We start from the raw sequence: 13,358 nt of genomic DNA on the forward strand, positions 1-13,358 counted from the left end.
TTCATGTCAAAGCCTCAAACTCAATCTTTCAAATCCATAATCCAATTCATATTAGAAATCTCAAACTTTGTCTTTCTATACTCATCAATCTCTCAAAATAACATTTTCATTGTCACATAATTCCAAATTCAACCATTGTAATTTTAAATTCATTGTACATATTGAATTGCAAACATGCTCGAAATCAACTCAATGAAGCCCACAAATTGAAGAAATTCAACAATGATGATCATAGGCATAAAAGCATGTTTCCCAATTTGAAGTAAATAGGCAAGTTATAATTATGACAAAATAATCAACTAGAGATTATAGAATATTTAAAAATATGTAATGATGATTGTAATTTGTAAACCACTCATAACTACGAGGAATCAATAAGATTGCTCTCAGTAACTCCAACATACTTGAACGGGAAAGTAGCTGGCAAATCTGAGCACAAACAATTAATTTCAAACGCAATTTTTATCTCATATCCTACTAGTCATAAGCAACTATGAAATCCTCAAATATGTGCTCAAAACCCTAATATAAATTTACTGAAGCCTATCATACGCCAGAATATTATTCTCTAGTAGTTTTATGGGTTGTAGGTACCTTAATGAAATCAAATAAGCAACTTTGAAGAGATGAATACTCTTCTTTCTTCAAGCACGAACCCTAACTCCCGAAAATTATGGCTAGAGTCTTCCCACATGTAAGAATTTTTGTCCTCAAGAATGTGTATTTTATGGTGGAATTTGAAGGGATTTTGGTGAAGTAGAAAATAAGAGTAAAGAAGAGAAGAGGCGTTGTTATTATTATTTTTTTATTTCTTTATTATTTTTTTATAACACAAGACATTTCACAAGGCGGGTCTCCAAACTTATACTTGAAACTTGAAAGCCAACAACCTTCCAGTCAAGTTTGATGTGAGTTACACCACATTACAATGCTCCTTCTCAATAGATGTCATCCACACTTGCACTGTTGTTTATCAATGTGACATGTCATCTAGCCACCATATTGTCAAAAATAATTTCAGTACAATGAGACATTACAGTGGGCACATCAACCATCAACTCTAATACCACTTTGTTTTTATTCTTTTTTATCCAACCTCCAGGATTTGAAAATGCAGATAAGTCCTTAATTTGTTGCCTTCATAAATCACTTTATAGCCTAGACAGGCCCTCGGGTGAGATATACTCTTATACAATTTGGTTTTGCTTCAAGAAAATGTGATTCATCTATATTTGTCTTTCAACTAGATCATTCACACTATATGCTCTAGTCTACATTGGCGATATTATAATTACTGGCACATCTTCCTCCCTGATTCATCCGTTCATCTCCAAATTGAAACTTGCATTTGATCTAAAGGAATTGGCTCAGCTAGACTATTTTCTGTGTCTATAGGTCAAACATTTGTCTAATAGCTCTATGCTATTAACTTAAAGCAAGTATATTCATGATCTACTCTGCAAGGTGAATATAGCATATTGCGTCAAACAACTAATTTATCCCAAAAGTTTAAGCTATTGGGTAAGGGCTAAATGAATGGTTTTATAATATTTTCTAACATATTGCAAACCAACTTATTCTCCTATGATAAATGGTTCCAAGTCATCTAAACATGGAGGAACTCAATGTTCTAATCTTGCCCTTTATATGTCCATTGTTAGAGTTTAGCTTTTCTGTTAGTAACATTTTCTAATTTAAGGCAAATCCTCTTACAGAACATTGGCAAGTTGTAAAGAGAATCTTGCAGTATCTTAAGGTTAAGGGCACTCAACGTTGTGTTTTATTTCTTAAACAAGCATTTTCTAACGTTATTAACAACAATTCAAGAGCTAGTCTCTTCCTTGTACTAATTTAATTTTCTAGTGGTCTCGCAAGGAAACAGTAGTTAGTTGCTCGTAGTAGTTGTGACTTGTGAGGCTGAATGTAGAAGCTTAGCCCAAGCTTTTACAAACATACTTTGGTTACAAACTTTACTTGCTGAATTGAAGATTACTACCACTACTTAAACTCTTCTTTGTGACAACTTAAGTGGTGTCTTGTTGGCACATAATCTAGTTCAACTTTCCTGCACCAAGCATATGGAATTAGTTTTACTTTTTGTCCAAGAAAAATAAGATGACAAGCAACTTTCAATTCAACTTATCCTTGCTACTGCTCAGATAGTGGATGTGCTCAGGAAGCCTCTATATTCTTCTCGATTTTCAAAGATTCGTGCCAAGCTTAATGCTGGTGATACCTACAGTTGAGCTTATGGGGGAGTCTTAGAGTAAATGAGTGTAGTAGAGTACTATGTACTTAAGTGTATTTGTTCTTGCCCTTAGACGCAGTTAGTTTCTGTTAATAGTTTGTTATATGATGGTTGTATAGTTAGTTTGACATCTCATATCTTATAATTAAAGCTATATGATATCAATCTTCTTATAAGGAGATACTCTTGTATTCATACTCTTGTATTCATTCATTAAGTAATCAATACATGTCATTCGGATTACTTGATCTCACTCTACACTACTCTATTTCTATAACATGAGCAAAATTCTTGGTGAACCCAAAATAATTGCTAGCAATGCAGAGTCTTTCTCACATGTACAAGTTCCTATTTTGATCTATGACACCTCTGAATAGGAGATCCCTCACATACTGTTTTGCACAAAATTGTTACTCAATTTCTGTGTTCATTTTGACAGTAATGAAGTCTGTGATTTTTATCACTTTGTCCAACAATCAAAATTACCTTTTTCCACTAGTTCAAATAAATCACATGCTGCTTTTGATTTGATTTGATTCATATTGATATTTGGGTCTACTTTGCACACCTTCTATCCATGATCATCAATATTCTCTAACCAGTTGATGATTTCACTCAACACTCATGGCTGTTTCTGATGAAATCCAAGGCTGAAAGTAGAAATCTTGTTGCTAACTTTGTACAATTGGTGCTCACAGTTTGATTGTAAGGTCAAGATTACAATCTAATAATGATGCAAAATTCAACATGCCAGCATTTTATGATTGTTCTTGAAAAGAACCTAAGTAAGCAGAGTAAAGCAAGATCTGAGAGTAGTATATTGATAAAAATTGAGTTACAATGATTATGGTGAGCCTCCTTTATATAACAGATAGGCTAACCATGCTAAACGTCTAGATACATTGAATAGATATGGTTACATGTAACAGAAAGGCAACAACATGATAGCAAAGCTAGCTGGCTTAATCCCTAAGTCAGTAAAGACTTGCTCAAAGCTCCGCCAATGTGAATCTCACGTGGAAGGTTGGACGCGCCCCCTCTTCCCTGGAGCTCTTTGGTGGGTCACTTCTGTTGGGCCGCCTTTGGTATACTCCTTGAAGCCCATCGTCCATATCATGGTAAGCCGGCCCAAAACCCCGTGCGGTACAATGATCATCAGGCACCATTTATCAAACTTCATGTGTAGAGACCACTAATAAATTCATGTGTTATTTTAAGCAAACCCGCCTAAAGTTTTTTGGAGCTATGCAGTTCTTCATGTTGTTCATTCCATCAATCGACTTTCTTCATTCCTTCTTAAGTACTTGATTTTAAGTCTCCATATGAGTTGTTTCTCAACACAGCACCTGCCCTATTGGTTCTCAAGGTTTTTGGATGTCCTGCATTTGCATCTACCTTATCTAGCCATCAACATGACATGAATCTAGAGCAAAGAAATGTCTTTTTTGGGGTTTTAAAACATGTGTCATACAGAGATTTTTATATCCAAACATGATATCTTCTTTGAGGGAAAACGACTTTAACAAACCATCTCCATAAATTCATCCAAAATCAATTCTTCTTCTACAGATGATTTTAGAATTTTATTTTTTCACTTCTCCACCCTTACCACATCTTAGACTAGTTCTTCTCCTACAGATATTCCTTGTACAACATAACTAGCACATATATCAGACCCAAATGCACATCAACACCCACCCATAATCCTTCCTGTTCCTATTCATAAATATCATAGACCTTGAAACCTCCCTTCTACCTTGGTGATTTTCATTGTAATTTATTCAATCACACTTAACCTCTTCCCCACATTCTGTTTCTAATTTTTTTTTCTTATAATTTTTTTCCCCTTGCACATCTTCATTTTATTAGCCACATATGTAAATATTGAACCCAAAATATATCGAGAAGCTGTTAAATCTCCATGTTGGCTTCAAGCCACTATATAATTACATGCTCTGGAACTCAATCACATATGGGACCTTATTGGTTGTAAATGGGTTTATAAAGTCAAGTATAAAGTTGATGGCACCATAGAAGGTCACAAATCTAGGTTGGTAGCTAAGAGCTATGCTCAAATTGAAGATGTTGATTTTATGGATACATTTTCGGATTTTCCTTTTCATTGTTTGTCTTTTTCTGGCTATTGCTACTGTTCAGATTTGGAACCTCCATTAACTTGATGTTAACAATGCCTTTTTGCATGGTGTACTTGAAGAGGAAGTCTAAATGGAGCTTCCTCCAAGTGTCACTTCTTCTAAGCCTCATTAAGTATATAAACTACTCAAGTCTCTATGGGCTCAATCAAGCTAAGTTCTCAATGGTATTCTAGGTTATCTTCCTCTCTTATTTCACAAGGGTATACTCAATCTCAGGCTGATCATTCATTGACTAAGCATGTAAGTTCATCTTTCACAAATATTCTCTCCGCAACTAATTTTACAAAGGTAATGGAAATTGTTTGAGAAAAAGAAAAAAAGAAAACATTCCACAGAAGAGTCATATATTTTATTACTTAAACCACTCTACCAAGAACTAGTTACAAGTTACAACTATTGGTATGCCAAAAAAACGCCATAGTTTGATTGTCTCAATAGATGATACATCATACATGAGAACCTCGAAACAACAATGATAGGACCAAAGAAATTTACCTAACAAATATTGGTATGCAACTTGTATAAATAAGGACACCGGAGTTTGTTTGAAAAAAATATTTCTAAAAACTGAAATATCAATGATAGGACAAAAGGCCTTCAAATACTGGGGAATAACAAACAGAAGCTGCTGCTGCTACTTGCTGCAAGAACAAGATTATCAAGGGAAATTCTGCATGACGCGCTGATAAATGGATGGTGATGTTGACGGATTGAGAGAAGCATTTGCATGATCAAGAGAGGGTATGCATGTGGTGTACATAGTATCATCCTTCTGCTCCTGTTTAGGCTTCAGGAACCCTGAATCAATCTCCTTCACCTGCTGCCCTGAAAGGAAAGACTGGACATGACCCATCGGTTTCATGCGGTTAAAGTTAATTCCAGCAAGAGGAAAACTTCCAGATGAGGGAAGATTCATTGGTAGCGGCATTGGAAAATCAGGGAACATTGCGGCCATAGATCCAGCAGGGGTGGCACAACGATCAGGATTCAGTCCATAGGAGCCATAAGGCATGGTATTACTCAAGGAAGAGTACTTCATTTGGCTCATGGAGGAAGGTCCAAACTTCAGGTCATTACCCAAACTTCCAATCAAACCTTGCCTGAGAAACTCATTGCTAAAATCAGGTTTTCTATCAAAATGAGGTGCTAGAGTTTGATGAGGTTCTGGCTTTGGGATACTGGCACTCCCATGTAATGTAAGACCTGCTTGCCCATTAGCACCACCACCATCATTTGAGCTTATCTGATTGTTGTTTCTAGCAGTAGGCACTTCATGATTGTGTTTTCCCTCATAAGTAGTGATAACATATTTCAGATTATGGGAAGCCCTTTCCACATGTTTCCTTACAGGACATCCAGCACTTGTGCATTTGTAGTAGCTCCTAGAAAATATCCATTGGAAAAAGTTAAATTCATATCAGCTTATAAACACATGTGAAAGCAATGTATGAAAAAAGCTACAGATATCATAACAGCTTGATACAGTTAAAAGCATAGCCCTAATGTGAAAAACCTTAAATGTGGGAAAAAATATAAAGAATTAATTAACACAATCTGTAGTTAAAAAATGAACAAGCTCCGATTTACAATGAGCAAGTTCAGAAAAGTATAATAGAATGATAAACAATATCAACCAATCTCAATTCTTGTCAACTTAAGAGTGAAAATTGTCTATCCACCAAAAAGAGCAGCAAAAAAGAAACAGAAAAATGTAAATGTTCTAATTAAACCTAGTTAAATCTAATAAAACTTCAAGGAAATACTCAGAACTTCTTTTGAGACCACAGTTCCCTAAAATTGTAATATACTCTTTTGTTAAAGAAAGAAACAACACATGAGAAGTATATTTCATTCATGTACACAAAAATAAAGACTTGCAAGTGCACAAAGAAAGGAAATGTCACCTTGGGTTTGGATTTCCTTTGACAACTTTCTGTCCATACTTCCGCCAGCGATAACCATCGTCAAGTATGTCTATTTCACTCTCAATTTGGACTACAACTCGAGGCTCACGAACAGCCCTGGGAGGCATAGCTTCAACAGTGTAGCTTTCCTTCTTCCTGCAATAGAAAATCAATTCAGAAACATGTAGGCTGTCTTTCTATTTGTTATTGCCAATGTCAACATGAGGAAACACACAGATAGAGTATAAAACCTTCTTTTGGACTCTGATTCAGCATCATCTTCAAGTGACATGACTGCTTGAGTGGCTCCATCTGCATCACCACCATGACTAGCATGTGTAGAAGAAAACTCTGGAGTGTCCTCCGATTCAGGTTTAGCTCTCTTCGTTGATATTGGATCTGCGAGCTCAGTCATAGCAGAAGCTGAGGATGTCCTTTCCTGACCATCAGCCTTCCATGCCAACCTGTGCTTTGTATCTCTCATTCCAGAGTGAATATTTCCCCAGACTGAATCACAGTCAACTTTAACACAGGTTTCACCAGCTTCAGCAATTTCTGAAATCTCATCATTTGAAAGTGCTGATGTTCGACGGCTAGAATGTGGTTTCGGATGGTTATGAGCACCCTTGTAAATAATTTCAGTTATTTGGCCATCATGGGATCTTTCAACCTTTTTCTTGACCTGACAATTAGGTTGAGTACATTTATAGTAGCTCCTGGGATATTCACTGCCTTTTACCTGCTTTTGTCCATATTTCCTCCAATTATAGCCATCTTCTGAGGTCCTTACGACTCCGGTCGCATGGGATGTCTCTTTCTGTTCTTCTACAACAAGTTGCTGTCCGGTATCCTCGCCATCAATAGCATTTTCAGGCAGAGTGCTTTCATCACTAGCTTCCTCAGAACGAGAGACTGACATCTCAACATGATTGGCATTATCATTCACCATGCTCACATCATTGTAGGAATGGACCTCGCCATTTATTGCAGGATAGCCCTTCGGAAAATCTTCTGGGAATGGAAAATTTAAAGGTGGTTGAACTTGAACAAGTAGTTGGCTGCCCCGATTTCCTTCCTTCATCATGTGGCAGTTACTAGGAACCTAATCAGTTCAATGTCACCAAATTACACATGTATTTTAGAAAAATTCTACTTAGGAAGCTTTCACATTGGATAATATCTTAGAAAAATATAGAGCTTGTAGGATGAGTTAACAAATAGAATTAGACAGATTCCCTATTAGACATTTGTTTAAAATTGGTATTGGTATTACCGCCATCACTTTTAAATGTTTCAAGTTGATTGTCAGCAAATTGCTTAACTACACAAACTTCTGCTCCCTACTCTTCACATATCAACCACATCTAATTGAGACTCAGAAGTGTTAGTGATAAGCTGTTTGAATGATTTGTGTTCTAGTGTGGGATGCTGGCCCTTACACCTGGGACGACATACCACTTAGGCATACACTTAGACCAAGATTCGACTTAGACTCGGATGACAGGACAATTCACCCCCCACCCCCCTTTTCTATCAGACCATGTATCAAACAATTCAAGAATAGATCTCATCTAATCCCCTACTCAGTTTATATTCACTCAGTAACTTGGGTGTCTAAGTGTCTTCACAGGTACCAGCAGTGGATGACACCACCCAGTAATGCACTACAAGGGTTACACTCAACCTTAGAGTGAATTGTCAGGCTTTTGTCTGATCAGTTTGCATGAAGCCATAGATTCAGATATGATATCACTACCACCATTGTATTAAAAAACACAACCCAACACCCATTGCAATTTTGTTTTGATTACGATTAATAAAAACAGAAGAGGAACCTTGACACAAAACTCCAAAGAGGTGATGGGTTAAAATCATGGAATTAACCAGAAATACAAGACAAGACTCCATACATTACACTCACAATTAGGACTTCTATGGTATTAGCCTTTCAGATTGCCCTTTAATAATAATAACAATCACAGCAACAAAGAAAGGTACCTGATTCAGTGAAGCAGGGTAAGGGGGTAAAGAATTAGGATCCAAATTGGCATGAGCCTTGAATTCAGAGGAGGCAACAGCATCAGAGGCAGAGGACACATCCATATTCCCTTGTCCAAGTGCAACAGCAGTGGCCATTGATTCTTCATGAGGGAAAGGTGACAGCATGAAGAAACTCCCAGTAGTGGGAGATGGCATTGGCTAAAACACATCACAAATAATAACCATAACAAATTAATAATCACAAAAACAAAACAAAAAAACAATCTTTTTTCTGAAATTGAGAAAGAAGAATCAAAAGGGTCATCATAGATACCTGAGAATTGAGAAGCAAGATTGGGGAATCAAGCAATGCAGCAGGACTAATCCCAGGAGGGATTGTGATACGAGGTGATCGAGCAGAAGGAGAAACCAAAGGGGTTGTTGCAGTTGCGGCTACAGTCGCAGTGCGAAAAAGTGCAGTGTTGATCCTTGGTGCATTGGTATTGAAACCCCTTCTCTCAGCGATGCTTCGTTTTCCTGGAAACCCCGGAAAGTCTCCACCTTTGTCATCAGAGACAAAGATTTCACCATCACAATTGTTGTTGTCGTTGTTGTTGTTATTGTTGTCACTTTTGTTCACGTTGGTGTTGCTGTTGTTGTTGTTGTTGTTGTTGAGTCCTACCATCATGTCCTGTGGTCTGTTCAGGCACAACACAAGAATCACAACATGATCATGGTGAGAAATGAATGAAAAATGAAACATGAGAACAATCAGAAATTGAATTGAAATTGGAAAAATGGATATGAGGGTGTAATGGTGTAACCTGAATTGTGATGATGGTGGGGTTCAGCTCCAGAAGAGTGGAGCTGAAACCAATGATGGTGATGCTTTGAAATCACGTTGTGCAATGCAATCTTTGTTTCCCACGCACTACACATGAAAAATGAAAAATGAAAAATGGGACCTCTCCTCTCATCACACACACCCCATATATATAACCAGCCAGAATGTTCTTGTCCTTTGTGTGCTTGTGCTCGTGTGTAAAACAAAAATAAATAAAAATAATAATAATAATAATTAAAGTAACAATTTTTTGTTGTTGAAAATAATTAAAGTAAACAATTTTAACAATTATTATATTCTGCTTTTTGACTCATTTATTATTTATTTGAGCTTATCTGATAACTTAAGTGCTTACGTACATATGTATAATGTGGATTTTCTGTTTTAAAATATTTCCTAAAGCCGGTGCATTCATGGTTTTATTGTCGTTCGATTTTAATCAGACGATTTAAATTTAACAAGATTGGTTTTATGCGTATGATTGTCATTTTAAATCTAAGCTGTGTGATCTTGATCGGAGGGCTACAAAATTATGATTGCTGTGACTTTAGAAAATTTTAACTGCAGGGAATTCGGATCCATCAAGTGTTTGAGTAAACTTACGAAAACCGCTTACGATAATTTTCTGTGTACTAAACCGCTTATAACATTTTTCTGTGTACTAACCCGCTTATGATAAGTTTTTGTGTACTAGATTGAGTTTATTTTCACAAGTTGTAAGATTGAGTATGAATAAGCGCTTATACGTATAAACTATTTTGTTATTATCTTAATAAGTCTCTCAAATTGATATAAATAAATAATATAATAAAAACTTACAGTCTTGATTAAACTATTTATCCAAACTAATTTATATTATAAATAATTACTAGTGCTAACATAGTCATAGGAACATATATGGCATTTTTCTTAGTATATGTTTGCTTTGTGGTTAAGATAAAAGTAAACCATTTTTTAAGGGACCAAATATCTCCATTTACATTTTTATCATAAAAAATGTGTTTCCCCATTGTATTCTGGTTGAAGTAAGTGAATACTGTTTTCCAAACACACTCTTACTAGTTAGTGGACCATAAATCATTCTATAATTTCTTGAATTAGTGGCTAAATAAGAAAACCTATTAACTTGAGAGAGAATGAGGGAGAAGTGTTAGCAGTGGTTAGTACACGTAAAGGGTTTGATAACATAATTTAAACACTAGTTTCGGAAGAAATGACATGTGAAAAATCATAACCCACATAACAGCCACATGTTGCTATTATCTCAAAACAGCACTTTGTGCTGTTAGTGATTTAGTTGCAGTTCCAAATCTATCAGCAGCTATTTTCGGATCTCCATAATTTTTATGATCTCAACAAGCTCTTGATTCTCAACAAATTTCAAATTTATTTAATTAAGAGTTTTTAATGAATTATGAGTTGAGTTTTATGTCTTATCTCCTTTACTTTACTGACTCACTTCTAGAAACTCACAAGCCACTAGTCACCATCTTAACTAGGTAATCAATTCCCTTTTGTTGCAACTATTGATTTTTGCAATAAGCAATCGAATAGAAATGGATGGCTTCATATTCCATTCTTTGACTTTGACCATCTTAGAAAGTAGTAGAGCCAAAATGAAACCAATGAATTTTTTCCTTAGAATGTAGGAAAAGAAAGTAGTGATTTCAATATCAATTATATTCATCCCTAAAAATCTTTACAAATATGTGTACTCATATTTTATATTAATTTTTTGGTGCAGATATTTTCCATTAATGGAAGTTTATATTATTAAATAATTTATTTTTTAAAATTTTAATAGAAATATATAGTATCCAATATTAATTATCAATAAAGATACTTCACATTTTTTCCCTAAACGCAATTGGATTTGTAGAAAAAGAAAGTGAATTCAATATCAGTTATGCTCATCCCTAAAAATATGTACAAATCTATATATTCTTTTCTATAAAAAAAAAAATTGGTAAAGAGACATTTTCCATAACTAGAGTTGAATTTTATAAAATTAATGGAAGTATTTATCATCAAATAAATTATTTTAAAATTTCAATAAAAATATATAGTATTCAAAAAGGGAGAACTCTGCTAGGGCATGGACGTTGATATGGCGAGAGCGGCGCCGGCTGGCGAGGATGACAACAGCCGGAAAAAACCCCAGAGAGGGGACCCCAACTCAACACATGTCCTTTAAGGAGAAACTGATGGGGTGTAAGGAGAAACAACCAGTGAAAGAGCGAGTTGATTTATTTGATGCTGGGAAGATGACAGTGGAGTATGTGGATGACAACCCTATGCTTCCACGCATTAGGGTGGACAAGTATTTGATGATAAATACTTCCATTTCTCATTAAGTCATTGAAGTGATCACGTAATGATTTTTTATGATTAGATCTAACAATCATCATTTATTCTTATATTCTTATATAAAATGACAATTATCATAAAATAAATCTTTTATTCAACATTAATTATCAATTATTAAATTTTCTTTATATAAATATTCTTCAGATTCTTTCCTATGCCAAAAGGCTATTGGATTTGTATAAAAAGAAAGTGAGTTAAATATCAATTATGTTCATCCCTAAAAATCTTTACACATCTATATATTCATATTTTATATAAATTTTTTGTTCTAAAGATATTTTCTATAAATACAGTTGACTTTTCTAGCATTAATGGAAGTATTTATTATTAATTATTAAAATAAGTTATTTTTCAAATTTTAATAAAACATAGAATATCCAATACTAATTTATATTAATATCCAATATTTCGTTCAAAACAAATATCCAATATTTAAATGAAAAATATTAATATAGAAACATATTTTTTTCCTATGCCAAAAAGGCTATCGGATTTGTATGAAGGTATGTTTTTTAATTTTTAACTATTTTTAAATTATTTATATTTGTCATATTTATTATTCCAAATAAATTACAGATTTGACTTTGAATAGAATCAATGTAAATATTATTAATATAGAAAGAGATTTTTTTTCCTATGCCAAAGAGGCTATTGGTATGAAGATTTTTTTTAAATTTTTAACCATTTCTTTTACTTTGAATAGAATTATATTACATTAATACTTTTTGAAATTATATTTTAATAAATATTTAAAACATAATAATTTCATTAATTATATGCAAAGTCAAATCTATCATTGTTCCAAATAAGTTATAGATTTTCCTAATCATGAGTTCGGGTTTGCGCCAATGACAATTCGGAGTGGGAGGTCTTACTTGTCTGGTTTAGTGTAGGAGCCTAGGAGGCACGTTTTTTAGTTGTTTATTGGATGGGATTTTACTTTTGTTCGTCGTTGTTATAATTCTATTGCAGACTTTTTAACTTTTAGGGTCGTTTGGTGGTCAGATATGATAAGAGCATGATATAATAGAGTTTGATATGGACAAGATAGGATAAGAGACAAGATAATGTTATCTTATCCTGCTGACGCAATAAACACCAGATAACAACAGGATATAATTATTATTATATCATGTCCTTCCTTATCTTGTCCACCAAATGGAACCTTAATGTCGTGTCTTTTCGTCGTTTACTTTAGGTAGACTTTTAAGCCTCGTTTGGTGGTCAGGATATGATAAGAGCAGAATAAGATAAATGATTGGATAAGGACAGGATATGATAAGAACAAGATACACTCTTATCCAATCCTGCGTTTGAGGTGGACATGATATTGATAGGATATGATAGAAACAATGAAAAATGTATCAAATTTTCTTTTGAAATAAAAAATTCACGATATTCATAAACTGATATCATATCCTGTCAGGATAATTTCTATTTAGGATAAGGGACATGATAGTGTTATCTTATCATGTTGGCACAACAAACAACATATTACAGCAGGATATAATTATTGTAATCTTATTATGTCTGCTTATCATGTCTATCAAACGGACCATTAATATTGTGTCTTTTGGCCATTTTGTTTGGGTAGAGGATGTTCCTCTACGCCTTGTGTCGTTTGTAAACTCCAATTTGTTAGCTTCTTTATCTCCGGTTTAATTTAATCTCTTTAGAGCGTTAAAAGAAATGAATCATTTCAATAAATTTGTTAACTTCATTAGTATGATGATGAATGTATGGTGTTAATTGTAAATTTTTTATTTCTTTATTATGATGATGAATGTATGGTGTTAATTGTAAATATAATTGTAAACAACATAAATCATTTCAATAATTTTTCTTAATTTCATCTATTT

At 34.2% G+C, this 13,358-nt stretch overlaps 1 protein-coding gene across 1 annotated transcript; it reads right to left on the reverse strand.

Moving 5' to 3' along the window:
• Positions 1–4,738: 4,738 nt before the first annotated feature.
• On the reverse strand, positions 4,739–9,248 carry LOC130728344 (probable WRKY transcription factor 20). Its single transcript, XM_057579798.1, has 6 exons — positions 9,113–9,248; positions 8,623–8,986; positions 8,307–8,507; positions 6,560–7,410; positions 6,309–6,464; positions 4,739–5,786 (listed from the first exon to the last, which is right to left on the reverse strand). Exons 2-6 carry the CDS (start codon positions 8,974–8,976, stop codon positions 5,063–5,065), a joined length of 2,286 nt encoding a protein of 761 aa, XP_057435781.1. The 5' UTR covers positions 8,977–8,986; positions 9,113–9,248; the 3' UTR covers positions 4,739–5,062.
• Positions 9,249–13,358: the final 4,110 nt, after the last annotated feature.

Source organism: Lotus japonicus, chromosome 1 (assembly GCF_012489685.1).
Source record: "Lotus japonicus ecotype B-129 chromosome 1, LjGifu_v1.2".
Taxonomy (NCBI): domain Eukaryota; kingdom Viridiplantae; phylum Streptophyta; class Magnoliopsida; order Fabales; family Fabaceae; genus Lotus; species Lotus japonicus.